This window comes from Falco cherrug, chromosome 4, assembly GCF_023634085.1.
Source record: "Falco cherrug isolate bFalChe1 chromosome 4, bFalChe1.pri, whole genome shotgun sequence".
NCBI classification, from domain to species: domain Eukaryota; kingdom Metazoa; phylum Chordata; class Aves; order Falconiformes; family Falconidae; genus Falco; species Falco cherrug.
The window spans coordinates 100,856,294-100,879,400 of record NC_073700.1 but is presented as its reverse complement, the minus strand read 5'-3'; the positions used below and the strand labels follow the sequence as shown (position 1 = coordinate 100,879,400).

Here is a 23,107-nt window from a genome sequence, read left to right as displayed (position 1 = left end):
AAAGTCATCTTGTCTAACCCAGAACCATTCAGTACTATCAAAGAAAGGTAATGTTCCTCTGGGTTGAAAGTAAAATATACTCAATTTTTTTCTTGTGATACTTCTATGTCATGCTGGAAGGTCTTGCTTTTTGAATACTGTTTGGCTGAGAAATTTTTTTCCTGTGTTTGAGACATACTGATATTTCTTCTCCCAGTAGAAGTGCTAGATGAGATGTTAGGAAGAATGTGAAGTAGCAAAACTGATTTATGAGCCTGTTATCTGACATGACTTTAACCTTTTAGGATTTTTGTGTGACAATTTAGTATGTTAGAAGATAATTCTTTAATTATTATGTCACAGAAACCCACACAACTTCAAATACTGCCAGATCTCTCAAACTTTCCAGGACATGTGGTCCCGTTGTATTATTTATTTTTGATTTAAACCTTTTTGAATATATGGGGAATATTTCTTTTATACATAAGGATGTCTGTGTTTGCATTATCAAAGAACACTTGGTCACAGATATAACAAAGGAAAAAAGATAAAGTTTAGGCCAAGAAGTTTTCGGGTTTTTTTTCTCTCAAGTAACAGCTCTTGAAAGACTTCTAAGGGAAGGCAGGGTCACAGCAAAGTAACATTTTGAACCCTGAAAGTTTTGTTCATGTTTTTGCCTGTGCACTGTGCTATTAGTTTGTTTCTAGTTAAGATGCATGTGACTGAGGGAGTCTGTCTGGAAAAAAGATTTGAAGTGCTGTGGTTTTCGGTGATCTCACTTTTATAAATACGTGTCTTTTTAAGACAGCAATTGCATTAATTTATCAGGACTGCCTATTTTTAGAGGTGATCACCTGCCTCCACACCCCAGGAGTCATCTTGTCACTTTTGTAGAAGGCAGGTCTTGGAGATGGTAAGCTGGCTTGTGTTCCTGTTGGGAGGCAGTGAAGCGGACAGAGTGGCAGTGTATTGCTGCCGATTCCAAGGCACGCTCTGTCTGCAGCAACAGCTTGCTCTTGTGTGCCAGACTGGCTCAGTCCTGTACATTTGCATCCTTTTGTCTTTCTCCGTATGATTCTCTCATTTTTCCTGAGGAACTCTCTACCCGTGTTCAGCACAAAAAGGAGTGGCAATTTGCTTAATCTAGATGCTGATGGAAAGGCAATGTACAATACTTTCATTTCCAGTATTTTCTTTACTCAAAGAGAAGCACTTTTCAGTCATAAGGAAAATGAATAAATACAAATGGTCCACAGATTCAGGAAATAAATATCTGCTTTTCATCAATCTGTCTGTGCAGACCCAGGACTAGTTCAAGACTCAAGGTCTCCAGGGTACATACTTCTGTAATACCATCCTCCTGGTTCACAGTGGGGCCAAATCACTACGGCTAGAATTTATTCCTGTAGTAAGGTAATGCCTCTGCACAGGTTTCTTTCACTCCCAGGATGAGTGTTGAAGCTGAAACACAGTTGGTTTTGGTACCATGTTGCCCCTTTTAATTAAGAGTAGCACACTAGTCACAGGTACAGACAATTTCAGATTTTCAGATTCCCATGATAGCACTGGTCATCTCTGTTCAGATTCATGTGTGAAAAGTCTCAGCTTCCCACCTGTCTCTGCTTGAATGTTATAGTTACTCAAGGACCCATTCAGATTTAGTCACTGGTCCAAGATCTTGTTTGACATCTCAGCATTGTCCATTTGATATGCTTGAGGCATGTTTCAGAGCCATGTTCAGAACTGGTACTTAATTAATTTCAAATTGAAAGTGGCCTTCTCAGCTGAGATCATTTCAGCCAGAGAATGAGTCAGCTGCAGGTTTTTATGGCTGATTATTCCTATGTGATAACGTTTCATAGCAACAAAGTGATGCTGAGCCCTTGCTGCAAGTTGACTCCCAAATGGTCTTAAAATTCTAATTGATTCCGTAAGTAGTGCTTTTTTTTCCCCTTTCAGCATTGTTATCTGTAGGGAGATGAGAAGTTGTTCTCACTGCATGTTGCCAAAGCTGTTACACCGCTGACATTAAACTATTGGTTTTCTGTTCTGCCTGTAGTTCCAAAGGCCAAACTACTAAGTTTCAGAAAACACTCGAAGTGAATAAGTGAGTAACAGTCTTTGTTGCTGTATTGCCATTTTTGCTGGTATTCTTTTCTCCTCAGATGTCAGAATTCAATTGAGAACCTCTTTCTGATTCAAACAGGGTGGTTTCTGAGGTGTCCCAGATGCCCACTGAATTTGTCAAGCAGTAAGCACTGGATTACACTGATAGAAGTCTGGTTTTGAAGAACAGTACTGCACTGATGCACCTGTGTGTATCCCAATGTGTAGGAGAGTTACTACTTTCTAGTCTTTATGTTGAGATTCACATTCTGACTTGCATCCTCAGCTGACAGAACCACTTACTGCCACTGTGGAGAACACAGCTACTTCCTCTCTTACACTCCCTGTTTCCTCCCACCTCTCTTCTGGAGTCTGCACTTTTTGACGTGCTTTGCATTCCTTTAAGAATGTAAGCAGTTCTGGAAGCATTTCATAGGCTGCTTTTATGTAAGTGCATGGAGAGCTAAAGCTGGGAGGTGTGTTATTGCTGAAAAACTCAATTGCATGCCTGTGACCTTCAAAGGGTTCTGCATTAACTGCAGTATTTTGTCTCAAAAGTGAATTTGGCTCACAGTGAAAGATGCTCCTTTTGTCAGCTTGAACAGACCAGTTGTGTTCCCAACAAACTGAAGCAGGTCAGCAGCTAAGGCTAAATTCTGGGCTGTGCTCTGTTGCAGAGATCTGCCGTGAGCCATGGCCAGAAAAGTTGATGTGAGAACTGCATGGCTGGCTTCCAACAGCTTTGATGATGAACTCTTTTATAGCAAGGGCAGGTACTGGTGTTCCAAACCAGAGAAAATTGTATGTAATTTTGTGAATACCCATTCACAGAAAAAACGGGTAAAGAGGGCTTGAGGATGTACAGGTCTTTATTTTTTTTTTAAATATATGGGTTTTATGCAGGCTTTTTAGGAGTTGGCAGCATATCTAAACACCTGCTGCAGTGTTTAATTAAAATACTCCAGCTGAATGGAAAGCTTTTCTTCTGACCTTTATTGAAAAGCAAAGGAGTATTTGACTTTGCTTAGTTCTGACAAAAAAACCCACCCTAGTTTTCACAGGAAAAATACAGGTGATGAGTTTCCAGTATGAAAATTGTTAATTTAATTTTTCCCTACATAATTGTTTGAGATTATCTAGTTGTATTGTACCCATTTTTGTTTTTAATTTGTTTGGATTAAAGTTGCACAGAAATAGAGACAACAATTAATTTGCAGCTTATGGTGTGATATATTGCAATACAATTACTTTTCTCTGAGTCATGGCTGTGACATTTTCTTCATTATTTAACATTGCATGATTCACCTTTTGGTCCAGATTAAAAAATATGCCGTGTCCTACAGAATTTACAGGTTCGAACAGAAGTAAAGCATTCCACTTGTGACAGGGTGAATACACATAAGCTGTGCATTGCACAAAAATTTTGAATCATTCAATGAAAATGCATTTGCAGTGTGGTGGAATATATTTTGCTTTAAGTATGTTTATTCAGATACAGTTCTTACCTTAGTGCTGTGAACAGTTTTTTTTCAGTAGGGATAATGTTGTGAATAAACTTTGAAAGCATCATATGACAGTTGTATGTAAAACCAGGTAGTTGCAAGAGAAATAAGTAAATATCTGTAAATACAATGTGATGCATCTAGTCGGAGAACGTCTTACAGTTAAAGGTAAATACTTAGGTGTATATCATCTCTGGAGAATAACTGGCTGAGACTTTGCTCTTGAAACGAAATCCCAGTTAATTTTGTGTTACTTGTTGTCAAGACGACAGACAGAAACATCAATTTCAATGTTTAAAATAGTTTAAATTCTAATATGGATGCAGCATCACCTTTTCCTAGCATAAACTGAAGAAAAACATCAGATTGGCAAGTCTAATTGTCTTGCAATCTCCAGAACCAACATACCATCTGTAAGGCTTACAGTGATTTTACTTTCGTATGCGTACATTTTGATATCTTTTCTGAGTCTGTCCAAAACTCAATTGGGAGTTTTATACCTGTCCACTTTGGCTTGGACTAGGACAAATGAGGTTTGCTTGAGGCAGGAGCAGAGAGTTCTCAGAATCTGTGATGTCTATAGTAGGTGACAATTTCTGTTTATCACTGAACTGATTTACAGTAGTTTCAAACGCTTCATGTCTCCTTACTAATCCCACGTCATCCAGTCATGTAACCAGGGAGGAATTTCTGAATCCTGACAAACAGAATTCCTTACAATGCATAATTACAATTACATGTGCTGTAATTTACTTGCATTTTTTTCATAAGAGAAAAATGTATGGCTTAAAGGTAGAAAGATTTGGGACATCAGGGCATTTTGACAATAAACTATGTCTGTCAGAATGGGAGCCAATATGTAATGTTAGCAATCAGCTAAGAGGCACTTCATATGGCCTGGTATTAATCATACTGTCAATTTTAATTCCATGGGCATCCTTCTTTCCAGTTTTCACTTAGAATTTATTTCAAGAGCATGATCAAAGCTCTGCTGTTCATTACATCCAGCATTAGCTAATTTGGCTTTTGGCAACTCTTATCCCAGTTCGTATTAAATGCTAGCCATAAATTGAGATAAAGGTTGTGCCAAAACATTTCAGGATTATCAAATGGTAACATAGAGATGGGTGCATTATCACGATGCTTTCAAGACTGTTGGGTTGCTGCAAAATTAACCATTAGCAAATACTTACAAGCTCCAAGACAGATTTACACCTATAGTGCTTTTTTTCATGTTTTTTGAATTGACTACAGGATGAAACAAATGTGAGAAAAACCATGTAACATTTCTGAAACGCTTATTTGTGTATGTTGTAGTTTTATAGAGACTTTTATACAGACAGTTTTCCAAGTGTGTTGTATCATAAAAATATTTTGGGTCACAGAATACACCGTGTTTATAAAACCAAGATTATTAGGGTAACTGTTTTTTCCAAAACTGCAGTCAGTTAGAAGTCTGTGTACAAGTTTGATATAATTTATCAATGTTCTTTTCTTTAGTATTTTTTCTTTCAGCAAGTGTTTCTAGAACCTGCTGAATGTGTAATTTCTAGTGGTAGATGCAGAAATGGCAATTCGCCTGGAGAGAGGGGAAAGTGTTGTTTGGGTATGTAAAATATAACACCCTACCTTACCAGCCCTTGTCCTTCTTTTTTCATGTTTCAGTCTTGAAAAAGTGGTCTGAAAGTAGGCTTAAAAAGTCCAGTGTATAAGATTTATAAAAAGGCTTGAACAGACACATAAATTATGAGAAATAAAGAACTAGTGGCTTTTTTGCACCATCAAATAAGTTGGTGACAAAATTTCTGTAGATTTCCAGGCTGCCTCACATCTTAATTTTTACTGTTGGAGAAAATTATGGAGAACATTGGACACCTAAGTCTTTTCTAAAAAAACTAATAAAACCAGAAATGCTTTAGTTCATTAGTGACTGAATACGATGCATAACAGCAGTGGTTTAATCATTACTAAGAAATAAATAATAAAGTTATTCACTAAAAAAAACCCTAAAAAGTTGTCATGACTATGCAACTGATCAGATTACTTGTGCTTTCAAGTTTATTAGTACGCCAGATGACTTACATTTAAAGTTCTATCTGGTTTAAATACTGCCTAAGGCTTTCCAAGAGCAGGACTTAGTTTCACAAGCAGAGCTGACTTGCTTTGCTTGCTTTCTTGCTGGTCCTATAGAGCTTTTTTGAAAACAGAAGGACAGTATAAAAATATGTGAGGGCCGTAGAGACCAGCTTCCTCACTAGGAGATGGTGTTTACTTTATTCTTTGCTTTGTTTAACCCATTGCTTTTGCAATTGCTTCCTGGAAACACAAGCACAGAATCTGCTTCCTTAGAGATTATCTTTTTTTTTTTTTTTTTTTCAGACTGTCATGTTGTCTTATATGTTAGTCTCTTGTGCAGGAGTGCTGGTCTGGAACTGGCTTTTTTAAAGTAGTGATAGTACTTGAAGCAATAAGTAGTATTTAGAATAAATTTACTTTTTCTGAAAGAAATCAATTCAATAGTGTTGGCGCATAGGCTAAGATTTAACTGGAAAGGGTGATTTACCAGGGCTACTAGAGAGTAGTGCTGCTAATGTGTGTGTAACAATAATAATAAAAAAACCAGCAACCCTATTCTTATGCTGTAGCTTAATATTTCTTCTCATGATTGAAATGTATCTCAAAACTGCATATTAGAGCCTGGTATCTTTCTCAGTGTAGATTTCTGCTTGTGAGGTTTTATAGTGGATTGGTAATAAAAATACAGACCAGGATTTCTGCACTAATTAATACCATTTCAGAAGCGTAAATGTAAGAAGACTGTGCAAGCTGGCATTCATCTCTTCAGGCAGGTGAATTTACTAGATGTCACATCCTACCACCCCCAGGAAAAGAAGACATGCGTTGTGGTTCAGGTCTTAGAATTTTAAGACCCAAATCTGGACAGCCAGTTGCCCATGGGCCAGCGGTGGCCCTGTGGCCGAGAAGGCGGATGGGAGCCTGGGGCACGTTAGGGGCAGCGTGGCCAGCGGGTGCAGGGAGCTGATCCTGCCCCTCTGCTCGGGCTGGTGAGGCCCATCGGGAGTGCTGGGCCCAGCGCTGGGCTCCCCAGTCACGGGAGACGGGGAGCTGCTGGGGAGGGCCCAGCGGGGGCTGCGGAGCTGGTGAGGGGCCTGGAGCACCTCCCTGGTGAGGAGAGGCTGGGAGAGCTGGGGCTGTGTAGCTGGAGAGGAGAAGGCTGAGGGGGGTCTCACCGATGCATGTAAATATCTTAAGAGGGTGAGTGTCAGGATGGGGCCGGGTTCTTTTCAGTGGTGCCCAGTGACAGGACAAGGGGCAACTGGCACAAACCACAACATGGGAAGTTCATTCTGAATATAAGGAAAAACTTTACCTTGAGGGTGACAGAGCCCTGGCACAGGCTGCCCAGAGAGGTTCTGGAGTCTCCTTCTCTGGAGACATTCAGAACCCACCTGGACATGACTCTGCCTGTAGGTGAACCTGCTTTGGCAGGGGGTTAAACTAGGTGATCTGCAGAGGTTCCTTCCAGCCTTGACCCACCTGTGCGCTTGTGAGTCAGCAAATTATCTGGACATCATTTTTTAATCTACTTCTAAGCCTGGGCTTAAATGTTTTTCTGAACATAAATGTATTTAGAGATATACTTAAAACTAAACATAATGTTAATTACTCTGTTGAGCAGGACTGGATTTCACAAACGTGCTGGTGCGAGCAGTAGGAGATTGGTGATCTGCTCTTACCCTTCTGGTGGTCTGTGAGATGCTGTCAGAAATGCAGCAACCAGCTTTCCTTGGGTAGCCTTTGTGGGTGTGTGTTCATCGTCTAAGAGGATGAAACAGATATTCTGTTACAAATTACCAATGGAGCAGATAATGCTATCTCTGCTTACACTTTCTGACCAATTTTATAATTAAGGTTCTGTTTAGTTGCATCTATCTCAGCTATGTTTTAATGGGGCAGGCTGAAACTCTCCCTGCTGTATGGGTTTTTTTTAAGTTGTGAGTTTCAAGTTTCTGCATTTTTACATAAATGGCTTCTTGCTTTTAAGAAAGGAGAAAATATACAAAACCAACGTAGAATATTTATAAATACATAAAAATAAGATTACTGTTATGTTGAGAAGACACATTGTATCTGTGCTCTGAAGTAGCAATGGGAAGGCTGACAGCAGGCTCACTCTGATCTAAAGCATGTGCTTTATGATGCTGCTATGAGAAAACTGCCCAGATTTGGCAAAGGCAGGTGTATCTGAAACATCTTTGGTTTATGTGCTTTGTAGAGACTTAAAGGAGCGCAGCGGGTAAAAGTGCATGAATGTCTCACCTGAACTGAGCATATGCTAGTTGAGAGCTGAGGCAGACTTCACTGTGCCAGAGTGGCAAGAGGCATTGAATCTGAGGCGGGAAGGCGGCACTTCGGTCCTCGCGTTTCCCTGGAGTTTTGGCAGGGAAGAGGAGAAAGCTTATTCTGGCTGAAATGAGGGAGAGATGCATTATGGTGGTTTGGGATAAATGAGGTAGATGGAGGATGCAGATTGTAGCAGGCATCTGCACTGTGTGTGCATGCGTATGTCTGTAAGAGATGACAAAGTCTCAAGTTCAACAGGAGATGTGAAGAAGCCTTGAAAATAGGACCAACATGAAATAACAACTTTTTTATCATTCCCCCTTCCCAAGATTTTGGACATGTCTGTGGATAAAATGAAATTTTGAAAGGAATATCTGAGGTTTTTACTCAGGGAGATTCCATTCTCATTTGCAAATATTCCATAGTAATATGTGGGATATGAGGTTTTAAAAGCAACGTTTATCAGAGTACCAGAAGAAAGGCCCTTTTTAAAGTCCCTCAGCTGTGATGATTCTGCTCCACTAGCAAAACTCTGTAACGAAGCCAGTTCAGTCTAAAAGTGGGAAACAAAGTTTGGTCATGCTTTCTTTTTATGTATATTGCAGAAATATTTGCTCATAAATTTATCTTATTGCTGTCTATTAAAGACAATTTAATTGGACTTCCTGAGCTTTATGGAAATCTTTCTTTGCCTGTATCGCTCCCTTGACAGAACTATTTTTCACTTTCATCCTGCCTTTTTTCTACTCAGAAAGATGCAAGACCCTCAAAGCTAAAAACAGTTGCTACAGAAAGAATAATTTTTATATTTTTTTTTTTTAGTGTTTGATCTTAGCTTTAGTTTAATGTCAGAGTACTGTGATCTGGAGTTCTAGCAAAGAATCTAATGATCTCCCTGCCTTCTACTCCGACAGCAACATGATTTTGCAGTGATAGTTTCCTTTACATTTGGCAAAAGCATTTTGCATGTACCAGTAGAGAATAGAGGTTCAAAGTGATGTGCCATTCTCAGGTGTTGCCTTTTGTGAAGGGTTCCTTACCTACACAGAGTTAGTAACCGGTGACCATCTTGTTTCATAGTATGTGCTGGTTCTAGGCCGGACTAGGTCCAGATTTCTGATTTTAATTGAAAGTCTTTATAAATATTAGATTCTAAGATAGGCTTTCACAGCTACTGCTTATGTTCTTTTTTCTTCTTGTTTTGGTTTTGTTTTTTTGTTTTTTGTTTTTTTTTTAGTTTAGTAGATTGACAGGAATTGCTGCAGTAAGACCACTATAGAAATCAAATTAGCTGTTCAGAATTCCAGGAATTTAACCCTAATTTGCATTTGCTGTTTTAGAAAAGATGAGGTTGGGACCCACTGCTGCAAAACACAGCTGCTGCTTCTACTCTTGTCGGTGGCTTTGCAGAACAGAGTAGTTCTTCTGGGTCTCTTAAGCACCTGGCACAAGATCACAAAGAGTTTGATGGCACTGCGTTTATCAAGGGGGAGAGACTCATTGCTGTTGCTCTCTGTGCCCTCTTGGTAAATTGCAAAATAGGAGGGGACTTTGCTGTTGGCATTGAAGAGCTGTGAATGCTATCCTGGGTTTTGCTCACAGTGAGATAGTCCTCTTGTAATCATGGAGGGCATGTTCCTGGAAACAATACTGCTTTCAATGGTTGCAGTTATAAATAATGGTTGGGTTTGTAACCTGATTTAAAAAAAAAAACCCAAACAAAAAACCAAACAAAACACAAAAAACCCACCAAAAAATCCCACCCTAAACACAAAACCAACTCTATGAAGAAATTTTAGTACTGGGCAAATACATTTGTGCTAGTTGTGTAGCAAATTTTGGTAAGCTTTCATATTTTCATTTTATAATAATTCATACTACTGTTAATGTAACTTTATACCATGAAAGAGAATTTTGCTGTGTATTCTGGTGACTTATACTGTACTCAAGACATTTCTTTTTTGAAAACAGATGTCTTTTTTTTTTGTGAATCTGACTGGCAGGAATTACACTAAAACAAGATTAAGCAATTGGTACAGAATATGAATGACAAAATGAACACAACTACCCATCTCTCTATTTTTTCCTTCAGTTCCTCTTGAATAACTACTTATATTTCTTTAGTCAACTGGCAATTCCAAAATGCAGTATGAACTGTTAATAAAATTAGATATTTTCTTTTAAAGAAATTTCATTAATCATATGATCCACATTCATAATTTCTGCCACTTACCTTCTCAATTTTGTTCCTATTACTCCTAATCTGCAAATAGGAACAGCTGGAGAAGTTATCCAAGGGAGGTTGTTGCTCTGCTGTATTTTTTTCAAGTTCACTGGGAATTATGAGGTAGAATTGAACTGAATTTGCAGTCTGTTAAGTCCAGTGTCTTTTCTGAGGTCACGGTCTTGCACACAGGGATGTCCCATGCAATTCTGAGCATTTTATGACTGATAAAGCTTTGTTTTGGTGGGAGGGAAAAGAACATAAGCCATTCTGAGGAGTAAACCAAAGGTCTACTTAACTTAGTCATCTCTTTCCTAAGCATCCACTATGGGCCAATGTAAAGAGGATGATAGTAAGCAAGCAAAAGCAGTGACTTCCCCCATCTGTACTTGAGCTTTTGAGCCCTCTCTGGCTTGAAGGCTTTCTGAATCAGAGGTTCTGCCTTTGTGTTTAAGGCTGTATGTTTGTGTTTAAAGGCTATGAGTTGTGCTAGTGTGAAAACTGACTTCTTTTCTGACAAACAGCTAGTTTGCATGAAAGGCATTTTTTAATACATGTGGGTAACAAGTAGCCTATTGCCAAAAACCCCACCTCTGGAATGCTGTTGAACTGTTGGGCTCTGGTTAGCTCATACAACAATAAAATCCTTCACATGGTGAGGTAGTTAAAAAACATTGCCCTTCTAAATATATTTTTAAAAATACAGTGTTTTCAAGGTTTAATAGCAGTGCTTTTGTTGGTTGTATTTCTGGTTTGCCTAGATGTCTCTTCTATTCCTTCCTTGCCTCTATCAAAAATGGGGAAAACTTAGCCTGTCTCTGTTCTCCATAATATTATTTACATTTCCTTCAAATTATTCTGATTTATTTCCTTAAAAATTGTTTGGATTTGGAGCTACTTTGAGGCCTCTGTCTAAAGTTACAAGCTTGGCTTATGTTTTCAAGGCTTTTAAAGAGGCAGTGTCTGAACAGTTACACTTCTAAAATTTGATTCTTGCTTTTTAATAGGATTAAAAAAATATGATTCTTTTTTCTTTTGTTTAGCAAACTGAGATGAACCCCAGTCCAAGGGATCTGGGGCAGCTAGAAGCTATGTTTTGTGATACTGAGTCTTTTTTTTTTCAGCTGAAATGTCCACTTTAACTTTTCAAATAAATGTCCTCATTCAAATCCCTCAGTTTCCTCTAGTTCTTTCAGTCATTTGTCTTAAGTGTAAGATTTTACCCTAATCCTGTTACCTACTTTTGAGTTACTCCAAATTTTATCTCCTTATTTTGCTATTTCTAAACCAAATTTTTATCCATAGATTAGTTATTCCACTTCAACCTGTGATTCATTATGACTCTATTCTGCACAGGAGTGTATTCATTTTTATTATTGTCTTCAACATTTTACCTTTTTCCATTTGAGATTCCTCCAGCACTAGCTCTGAGACATGTTTTAATGTTACGTATTTCTAGCATAAACCAACATTGTTTGCTGTCTTGTCTTTTCTTTTCTTTTCTTTTTTTTTTTTTTTTTTTTTCAAGAAAAGTTCCTTAGTAGCAGATGCTATTAAATTGGGTGGTAAAAGAATGTTTGTTTGAGTGGGAGAATGTTTTACTGTTGATGTAATTCTTTTTTTTTTTTTTTTGTTAATAATGTGGTATTACCTATTGCATTACAAACCAGACATGCTAATTGCTTCATTAACCTCTTAATCTATGTTCAGGTTTTCACTGATGATGTATTAGTGTTGCATTAATATTCAGCCTTCCTTTCTCCTCTTTAAATAAAGCATTAATCCTTGCACTAACAGTTTGTTTCCTAGACCTACTAACTATTTTTCTGTAATAAGTTTTTAAAAATAATTTCATGTTCTGTTACTTGTTACTACTATCTGATTTCTTACTTTAACTGGAATTGGCTTATTTATTTTCACTACAACTTCTGTGAAGTTTGGTGGTTTTGCTAGCTTCTTGCTCATGTAATTCCAGAATCTCAGGGGTCTTTGGTCTGTTATGTTGTTACTCATGTGCCCAAGTGCATCAAGATCATATAGTTCAACAAACTATTTCAGAAAGGAGCACTGATCTGTTCCATTTTAGAAAAAAAAAAACAACAGGGAAATTTGATAAGTAACTTGGACATACAATCTAAATGTAAGCATGTCTATGAGTATCATCATGTCAGTTGGAGCTTAAGCATATACTTAAAGTTAAGCACATATATCTAAGTGTTGCCTTGTATTGGTCACTGTCTTCTCAGCTAGGAGCAAGTTCATGCTTGCAAACATATAGCATACTGTTAGCTCAGCCCTTGATAAAGTAAGATTTAATTATTCTTGTTTAGATAGTATTTATAGGTGACATAAATGAAGAAACAAAACCACTGACTTGTCAGTTTGGCACTTGGTTTTGGTGAGATGGGGGAATGGTGCATGTTTAAATGAAATTTAAAGATTGCTCAATTACTAAACAGAACTTCATACTTGGTTTCTCTTAAATAAGCTTATAATTTTTTGTGATAAATTATGACTAATTTGGCATCTTATATGTGGAATGTTTCTTCATTTCCTGGACAGTTTCTGTTCATGAGTGTGCTGCTACTTTAAAAATCATATTTTATTTTGTTTTGTTCTCCTCTGATGCTTTTTCAGGAGTGATTTTAGATTTCAGTAACTTGTGTAATGCAGGAATTCTGTGTTCGTGTCTTTTTACAGTGTGCTTGCTTCATTTGTATCATGACAAACGTATATGTGTGCACATATGTATGTTGTTATAATTACATCTAATTAGATGTAATAATAGTTATAGGTGCATGTATATATATGTAAAAATTTCACTATGAAACAACATGTGCTGAGTGCGATAATTCAATTTCTTTATAGCAATAATATGTTTTAAAAGCTATTATTTTATCTGGAATCAAAAATGCAAAATTAAGTTAGAAATTTATAGTACATAGTGAAAATAGGATTATTATGAAAATAAGCCAAACTATATACGTTTATATTCAAATTATGAATGTCTGTAAATAGAAAAAATATGGAGTAGCTGAGGCTTAATATGGTTAGAGTATGCTATCAGTGTTGTACATGTCACAAGAAAGAATTGTTTATACCTCTGTTACTAAAATTTGGAAATAGTCTTATGCTGTTCTCGCCGTGCTTCAAACTCTACAGAGCAATATTTTTCTTTTTACTTGTTTTTCAGCACTTGCTACTAGCAATAAAGTTTATCATGGCATTTGTAATTCCGGATAAACCAAAACATATCCAGATAAAACTAGCCAAATTGGAATTTGAATCTCTAGAGGCTCTCAAACAACAGGTAAGAGCAACTGAAGTGTTGGTGGCCTGAAGGAAAGATAAACCAGGGAGATTCTGCTTTTGTTTTACGTGGATAAATGTGTATATCGTGGGGTTTTCAAATTCCTGTTTACACTGTATTAAGATTAGCTAGCAAAACTGTTCCACCTCTACCCCACAGGTTGTGGTGGCAGAGCTGGGGTGTCTGAGTGGGTTTTGGAACAGTCACTATTCACAGTGTACAGCACAGACTATTAAATAAAGAGAAAATAGTGCTGGTTTACCTCCACACATTGGATTGTAAACTATAGCGTTTCAAATGATGCTTCATTTTCTGTTAAACCATCACTGCTTAAAAGTGGAGCAGAGAGCTGGAAGTTGTAACAGATTCATCTGTCCTTTCAACCCACCAATGTGTGTCAGTCAACAGCAGAAAAATGGTTTTCCTTTTCAGACAGCTTGAAATTCCTGGTATGGTTAGTAGTATAGCAGCTTGTAATGTCTGTTGTCCTTATGTGTGCAAACATGCTTTGTTTATATTGTCATTTGTAAAGGACATTGGGATCTATAAAACTTCCTTTAGTCCCCTGGAGGTGTTTGTTTTTGCAGCATTAGGATTTCTTTCATTGCTAGAACACAATCACAAATAAACAGTTAAATTGGCTCGAATATAAGCAGAAATTGTAAACAGGCTGGACATGTTTAAAATAACTGTGTTGAGAACTAAGTATGTATGATAGATTGGTAATGTTGCCTTATTTTACTGTCTATACAATATACTCATTGCATAAATAAGTATATCGTAAAATATACCTTTTATTAACAGGCATTCTGAAGCAATTTAGGAAAATAAGGAGCTAGATATTTCTACTGAAAACTTCTGTTTTAACAAAACATTCCATAGAGTGAGTGGTGGAAATCACAAGACATCAAGAATCATATGGGATTTGCTCCAGTAGGATACAGAGATTCTACAGACCTGGTTTTGCAATGGCAACATTCTTTAGGAGTTTCTGACCGTACCATGCTAGGTAGGATTTCTAAGCTAGCTTCCATATCAGAAAAAACAGACAAAACCGCAAACCAGCATGGAGCTGCAGAGATGTGTTCACCTATTTATCGTTAGCTCACATATTTTTACATTGCAGTGCATGGTTTTACATGAGCATATTGGTTTTGTGCTCCACATGCAAATGTGTAACCTTCTCTATACTGTTTTTTGTGTGGAATGGTAGGTTACTTTCTAAAACCTCTACCATAGCTGCATGTGACAAAACGATCTCTTAATTCTGGACAAACCGACCCTGTAAACAACACACTGCCTTTTCTAGTTAAAAAGCCACAGTTTTGTTTGACACTAGAACATTGCTGTTGAGGTCAGCACTGTCTTCCATAATCAGCCATAACAAAATAGAAATTACCATTGAATCTAATGCCTGGTAGTTTTGTTTTGCCTTTTTCTAGTATGTTGATATGATGGTGCCAGAAGCTGGTCATGGATCTCCTGTACTTTTTAGATAATATTAAAAGGAACAGGACTACATTTCTATTTTAGTTGTTCATTCTTTGTTTTCATTTTGCAGACAGGCAAAACTAGGTCACCCACTGGAACATTAAGCTCAAGTAAATATAGTCCCCTTTTGGTTATAATATGCCAACTGGAATATACACAGAATCTCTTTCTATATGAGTGTGCATGTCAGCAGTCAGGACTTCATCTCCTGGTCAGTCAGGACTTGCATCTGTGCGTTCCCTACAAAATACATGTGTGATTCCCAGTTCTGCAGGGTTGTTTCATTGATTCAGTGGTTAAAAGTTAGTCTGAATTTTAGTAAGAACCAGAAGCCTGGCAGTTCTCGCCAAATACTTCCAGGCTTCCTACAGGATTCAGGATGGTGGCTAGTTTTCAGGTGCCACTTTAACAACAAGTGTCTACCATCACCTTTTTAGATTTCCTGTGATTGATACTGTGCTATGTATCCCATAGACACATAGAGATTTAGGCTTTTTCTCTGGTCCCTTAATTTTTTGAGTGAAAAATATCTGCATTCAAAAGTAATACATTGGCAGCACAAAAAGTTACCAAAGCATTTATTTTAGAAGCACGTTTTCTAGTTCTTCCTCTCATAACTGAGAGTCATCATGGTAATGTATGATTTATATCTTACTTTCAAGCAAAAAACAGCCACAAAATCCCCCAAATCAACTTTTTAGAAAAACAGACATAAAAGTCTGGGACAAATGTGTTGTGGTATCACATGTTAAGGAGAAACTTGGGTTATATATTTTTGTGCAAATATGCATCACATTCCTCTCTTGATGCTATCCAGACATGCATGCCATTGTGTTTTATCATATGAGCTTTTTGAGTACTACGGTCTTGCGATGTAGCTATTAGAAGTGTCTTCTTCTAATCATCAGAACACCATCAGACTGTAAACATCTAAGATTTCAAAATGGATTGTTAGGCTCTGTGTATAGTGTGTGGAAAGAAAAATGGCCTAATACAGCTGCTCTGAACAGTTGTTATTGATTATGCTTGGGATCCTTAACGTTAGACAGTGTGAACACTTTTACGTTTTCGTTAACGTTAACCTAATTGCTTTTTAACTTGGTGCGGTGGGACTGTAACTATTCTGTTCAAATCCATTTGAAGATTGAGTTAGTGTCTGTTTGAAAGGCATTTTAGGGAATCTCAGCTTAGTAATAGAGATGAATGATCATCATTAGAGCTTGTTAAAACCTCCTATACGGAGAAAAATGCCACGATTAAAAAAAAATCATTGTATATTGGAATGGAAGTCTTGTTTTGAAGTTCTCAAACTTTAAGCAAGGTTGTTAGGAAGTTTGGAAATGTTTCTTTGAAACATTTCTTTACATAGTTTGTGTTAACACTGTTGAAAGGGAGTGGACTGTTTAATGGGTTGTAATAAATTGATCTATTTGGAAAATACTTGTTACAATACACTCAAAGTATCATAACAAAGTTTGTTGATATAACTCAAGACAAAATACTTTCCTTAATTTGGTTTCAGAAAGGTTAATGCGCTACATCTGTAGACTTTGCTTCAAATTGCCCTGATGTCCTCCAGCGTAAAGAATGGTAGGCTGGTTAGACTCTGTTGTTGTGGGGGGGAATGTGGATCTGGATATTTGCAGAGGAGCAAGACTGATTCCATTCACACTCCCTGAAGTGTTGTCACCTGGAAGGAAGCCTGCATGCTGGGCAACTAGATATGGGTACTGCCTGCTACTAGGGTGATGGACCTTTTTCTGGTGAACACCATAGTCTTTCTTAGGGAAGTAGCCAGCTAGTAAAGTGGGGTGAGGTGCCTGAGACTCCCCTTGCTGCTTTGCAGTACTCTGCTCTGTGGCATCTATTTCTTGCGAGCACAGAAGCATGCCACGCTCTTTGGTCTAGTTCCTATTTTAAGGAAGAGAGACCAAGTATAGGTGTGCCTGTGAGCAGCAAGGGAACAGTCAGACAATTCTTCAGTGGTTCAGGAATTACCATAGGCATAGGTGAGGACCAGTCCTGTAAAACTAGTGGGAAGGCACTACCTGGCATTTTCAGGGCAGTGACACTGAAAGCTGCACTGATAAGCGTTTTAGCTTCTAGACAAACAAAGCTTAATGAATAGACAAAAGGCCCTCATGGCTGGAGACGAGTCAGCAGTCTATCCTTATAAAAGGTCTAAGTTCCAGAAACACAAAACAACCGCAGCTTAAATAGCATAACTAGCATTTTGTGGACTAGATTACAGTCATGTTTTCAGGTACTACAAGACTTTCCCACTATTCTTCCCATTGAGGCAAATATCAAATTACTACCTTCTTTCTGCACTGAAACTAGACCCAGGCAAAAGAAATGAGAGACAAAGTAGGGGAAAATAATTATTCATGAAATTGTTTTCTGAGGATAGAATACAGATTGTAGCAACTCCCAAGGTGACATATAGCTATGAGTAATTTTTCAATGAAAAATAGTTTTAAATGGTGTAGGGAATGGGTGTGTCTTTTAACGAAGTGCAACTACATAGACAGCATTGGTAGTAGCTCTGAAAGCAAAAGTTTATTAATGTAAAAATGCTTGTGTTTTTTTATGGTACTTTGCATTTAAAAATCTGAAATAGATAAATTAAAGATGTTTTTCTTTATAGCATCTCCTTCGCTATCTCAGCAGAATAAACATAGCCCTGACAGCAACAAAAGAGAAAAAAATTTTAGTCCCAGAGTTTGCTTTTTCAGAGGAACTACAGGGGAAAAAACCTGTCCTTAAGCTGGAGCAGAAATGCAGGTGTGGAGGATTTTTTGGTCAGTGCATCCCTTCCCAGTTCCGTCCCCAGCCCTTACTTCCAAGGTGACCTAATTTATAAACATGACATCACTCCTGTGCTCTAGCTTCCTTTCTTAGTGTTCTAGCTATTGGTGTCCAGTATCTTTTAATAGGAATGCCTTTGCCTTTCTATAAGTGAAGTCTTTAAATGCATCCTCTGAAGAAGCGTGTCCATCTGCTGGATATCTGATGTCCATCTGCAAATGCTCCACTAGGAGACTCCAGATAGATAACATACTTGTGACCAAAGGGCCTGGTCAGCTGATTGACAGTTGTCATTATTCCTCAACTGCCAGTAATGAAAAGGGTCAAGCTTATTGAACACCAGTGTGAAAATGTGCCTTCTTTATCCTCCCTGCTGTATTTCTTTTCAGAGTGAGATAAAGCAATGTGGTCATTCAGCCTGGGTCAAGTGGAGAAAGACCTTTTGCTCTTTCATGCAGTATCTCCCATGGTGGTTGTACCACCTACATACAATTGTTTAGTGGCAGTGGTGTTGTCTGAATATGCGTAAACAATTGCTTCAATTGCTTTGGAGTGAGATGTAGGTGTTTGTAAGTCAGTAGCACTCCTTCTTAATGATTTCCAGCAGAATACCAAGTTTTCCAAAGCAACAGTAGGTACAACATTCATTAGGATTTCTCTAGCAATATCATCCATTTCCTGAAAATTGGGTCTTATGTCTCCGTTCCCTCTCCAGGAAATGCAAGAAATGAAGAATGCTGTGACAGATCTCTGAATACAATCTACACTGACAAAAAACTTCTTTAAAATATGATAGTGTGTTAATTAGCTTCTTTTTGACAGAGATGGTGAGACAATGACAGAAAGAGACAAGTGTCTCTGCTTCAGCACAGTCATATGAAAAGTTTAAACTCCCTCATTCTGCAGGTATTCTAGCATGTAAAAGTTGCTGTTCTCTGTAGTAGAAACCTTCTGCTTCAAGTAATTTCAGTGCTTTTAACATTTCAATTCACTACACCGCAGCAGCTCTAATAATTGCAAAGCTTTCTGGTTTCTGACTGCAATGGCTGGACTTCGCTGTTTCCCCTAGGAATAGTACCCACTAGCACTAATCTCATCCTTTCCAGAAGGAATACACTGAGCTTGAGTGTGCTGTTCTGTCTGGCCCCTGTCCTGTCAGAGTGCTTAGCCTCTCTGAGAACAGCTTTCTGTAGCTCAAGCATCTCTGAACAGCTTTCTGTAGCTCAGAGCACAGCAAAGAGATACTGCTAACTTAGGGCTAAGCTAACTTCTGCACTGGGCAACATTGACACTTGGTTCTTGCACCTCTTCAAGCTGTTGTTCTTGCAGAGATTTTCTATTTACTAACATGTCTTTGTGTTTCAAAGATATGACTGTGGATGTGATGGGCCAACATAGCTGCTTGAACTGTCAGTAAGTCTCAGAAATGACCCTTCTTTTTTGGCAGGGAATGAAAGAGAACAGGACCTTTTTCTTTTTTTTTTAACCATTTAACGTTGGGAGAGCATGAGTTGCTAGTTAACATCCTGCTTGCTTATCTTGTAAAATGGGAACTGAAAACAGTTTTTGTGAGGCTGAAACAAACTCAGTGGATTTCTGCCTCATTCAGTACTATAGATACCAGAACTCGAGTGCTCAGAAGAGGGCTACCTGTAGCTTCAGGACTACCCTCAAAACACCCACTACTGAAAATAGAATCAGAAGCTCATTCTGTGCTCACAGGCAGTGCTGAGCAAACTTAAGGCTGCAGTCAGACAGCAGGAAAGGCAAGTAGCTGAAATGAAAACTTTTCATTCCAGTAATCAAAGATTTGCAAAACAACCTGTAGGAAAGGCTGTTGAAACTTGAGCCCAAACATTGAATTTAGTTTAAAATAGAATGTGAATTTAGGTTAAAATAGAATTAGGTGAAATAAAACACTGCTTTATGTTTTGACAAAAAAAAAAATCCTTAAAAATAATATTGTTTCTAAAAAAAAATATTTTTAATCTCATTTTTTTCCAGAAAAAATGTTTGGCTGCACTTTTTTTGATAGGCTTCACTGGTTTGTGTAATTAGACATAACTCACAGGTGATGTGAAAATGGAAACACGTTGTTTCTATAATCACTGTTGTTTAGTATAGGTTTTTTTAAGAGTCCAAGCCTATTAATTCAACTTTGCAAATGGGGTTTTTCCCTATTGAGTAGTCAGAATGCTTTCAGACATGTCAATATCACATTTACATGTGTTTGGTAGCAGCAGGGATATAATGCAAGTAAGATTAATTTTATTCTCCTAACATTTTTTTAAGCATAGAAAGACTCGCACCCAGTCATAGGAAAACAGATTGTTTTCAAACTTAGTTTTGCCAAGTGTATTGTAAACATGAATTCCTTTAATGCTGGCCCTTTCTTGAGGGTATGTTTCTGAACATTACTTTCAATATAAGAGTGTTAGCAAAACCAAAATAAATTATGATCCTTTAAGAAAAAAGTAACATCAAAAGTCCATTAATTTAGGAAGAAAGCTTTTGTGTCTCCATTTGTAACTTTTCAGCTGAAGGTGAGATGACACCAAGTCTGCCTGGTTTGCCAGTAAGTTAAACTTTTAAATATGGGGCCATTGAGAACTAACGGTATAAATATAAACTTTTAAATAGATATGACTGTAACGTGATGGTAGTTGATACTTTTGCATGCTCCTATAATAGGAACAGAAGCAAAGAGTACACCCGCTTCCCAGCAGGTGTAATTTTCTCTTCCAACAATCCATTCATTCTCTGTGCTATTTCCAGGGTAAAATTGTCCATCAAGTTGTGTTTCTGTAAAAGCTGAGTCTCTCTGGAAAGAGAGCCTGTTTTACCTTTCTCAAAGAGTCTGGTGGTGGAATGAACATCAGTCAGTTTGGTCCTGTCTTTTTCCCTGACATCCCAGGTCATTGACAAGATATGATCTCAACAAGGAAACCTGGAGTAAGGAGACAGGATAAAAACTAGGTTAACATTGCTTCTACTGTAAGAATACTGCAGCTACATGAGGCTTTCATAGTTTCAGAACCCAGAGGGGATTCCAATTATATGCGAACTGGTTTGAATACAAGGGAAGAGGCTATTCCATTTCCCATAGAAATGGGAGTAAAGTGCACAGTGAGATTTGATTTCAAGAAGTCTGGTAACAAGCTTTCAACAGGACATTCATGTGTCTATAGTTACAGACTTCTAAATAATGGTTGTATCTGTTACTGAGAAGATGAAGGACTAGAGTGAGAGAAAAAATGAAATCTCTTGTCTTGCTAAAATTTCTTCAAAAGAAAAGAATTCCAAAATTTTACACTTAACATGATTTGATAATGAAATTTTCTTTATAAACTGAACAGAACTTGGTGATAAAAAAAAGTAGTATTTGTTGCAAGCAGCTATGGACTCCTACACGCCTATCACATTTTAAACATCCTTTTCCCTATGTCACCTCAAAAGATCCCAGTGGACAACAAGCCTTTAAAGGAAATGCTAGTTTAATTGAAATAATTAAATTTGACCCTAGAAGCTTTCTCTATGAGCAGGAAGATAGCAAATAGGATATATCTCGACTTCTCAGAGATGATGATTTCAGTAAAATTTTAGATGTTTAAATATGACTGGATTACCACCCCACCCCAAAAGATAATCTCAGTCACCCTGTTATCTTTCTGAGACTAACGAGATCAAAAAGCAGGAATTCCTGAAAAAGAGACAAAAATTTAAAGAGGGTTCATGTCAATGTGTTGCTAGTGATGGCACTCACACCATGACTGAGTGTTTTTGTACGTGCTGTGCAGCCTGCTCGTGAAGATTCTAAGAACAAGTACCCAATATGATGTGTTGCCTACCAGCCACTGGGGTTTATTAATGTTGAACTTGAAAAAGTCTCTGTGTATGCTGATGCTGCCTTGAATGCTCATCCTGTTTGTTGTATGAGAAATTGCACTCCCATATATGTCTGCCATTTCAGTGAGGTGGGTAAGACACATGCCAAATAGGCAAGTCCTTGCTGTATATATGCTTTGATAATTTTTTGTTCTGAAGTGAGATGTAATTCTTTGTCTGGATAACACAAAAGGAAAAAGAAGTGTTTTATATGTCTAATTTGTTTAAATTACACAGTGTCCATGAATACTTTATTACGTTATATATACAGCTTAAGTAGCACTTGCTTTTTATATGTTAGAGTAGTCCTTATGCAAATATTTTTGAAATTTTCATTATGGAGTACTTTGCAAAAGGTAGTTTTGTGGACCATTGCTTCTTGCACTCTTAGGTACCTTCCCTAAGTGTCTAGAGCTGCTATATTTGAAAATGTATTAAGAGGGGTGATTTTCAAGAGATAAGATAAAAATTAGCACTTGTTATGTTCATTCTGTGTTATTTTCCCTATTTTTCAGTCTGTGTTATTGACCTGAATATCTATGTTAAAGAAGTGCAGTATTTTAATGGGTAGGCCACAGCTTTTTTTTTTTTTTTTGTAATCACAGATATGTACAAATGAACCAGATATAAACAGTGTCACCAGTGTATAGATACAGAACATCTTTGCTTAATTCACAAGAGACGGCAAAATCCCTCAGTACAGTCAAGGACTGTGTTGCTGAGTAAGAGGAGACATTCTATAGACATTTTGATGCGTCCCCTACTGAATTCACTTGTAGCACTGTCTTTTCTGATACTTTCTGCTGCAACTATGGCTCAAGATTCAGTCTGATAAGGGATCTTTTATTGCAAAGACCAGTCCATTGACCATCACAGGCTGGACCCTATCCTGTGTGACTTGGATCCCTATCACACAAGCAGTGACAGTTTGCGCAGCTAGCTCTCCAACTACCACTCTGCTGGTACTCACTAGTACTGTCTGTTAGGATGACTTTTTTTTTTTTTTTTTTTCTCCCCTCTGTGAGCCTTCTCAGTGTCAGCAATGAATTATCTTAAATCACTAACTCCCTTATCCTCTCATCTAGTTGTAGTTGAGGATGGGTGGGATTGTTGGCCTTTATTATGCAAAGCTAGACAGAGGAGGACTGCATTACAGGGGGTTTCAGGCTTTGAACACCTCTGGCTCTTGAGGTGTTTTACTGGGGACACCTGCCTGGCAGGTGATGCAAGTGATTGACTTAGTCAAATTACTGTTCCCTAGGAACCACTGAGGTCCCCCAAGCTGAACAACATATGGCAACATTTAGGTTTTGGCTTGGGGGTTTTGTGCCACTCATAATTTTCTAGAACAAATTATCAATTCATATTTAATTTACGTTCTTGTAATTTATGCATGTTGTTTGGCCAGCTCAGTTTTGTCCACTTGCTTCTTTTGCT

At 37.7% G+C, this 23,107-nt stretch overlaps 1 protein-coding gene across 3 annotated transcripts in view; it reads left to right on the top strand.

Moving 5' to 3' along the window:
• ANO10 (anoctamin 10) overlaps positions 1-23,107 on the top strand; it is a 128,251-nt gene that overhangs the window by 71,776 nt on the left and 33,368 nt on the right. For 2 of the 3 annotated variants that reach the window (XM_055707295.1, XM_014285511.3), the window contains exon 12: positions 13,370-13,486. The exons of the other annotated variant lie outside the window; for it this stretch is intronic. In XM_055707295.1, coding sequence (XP_055563270.1) covers positions 13,370-13,486 — 117 coding nt within the window. The remainder of the gene's footprint in view (positions 1-13,369; positions 13,487-23,107) is intronic. 3 annotated transcript variants of the gene reach the window in all.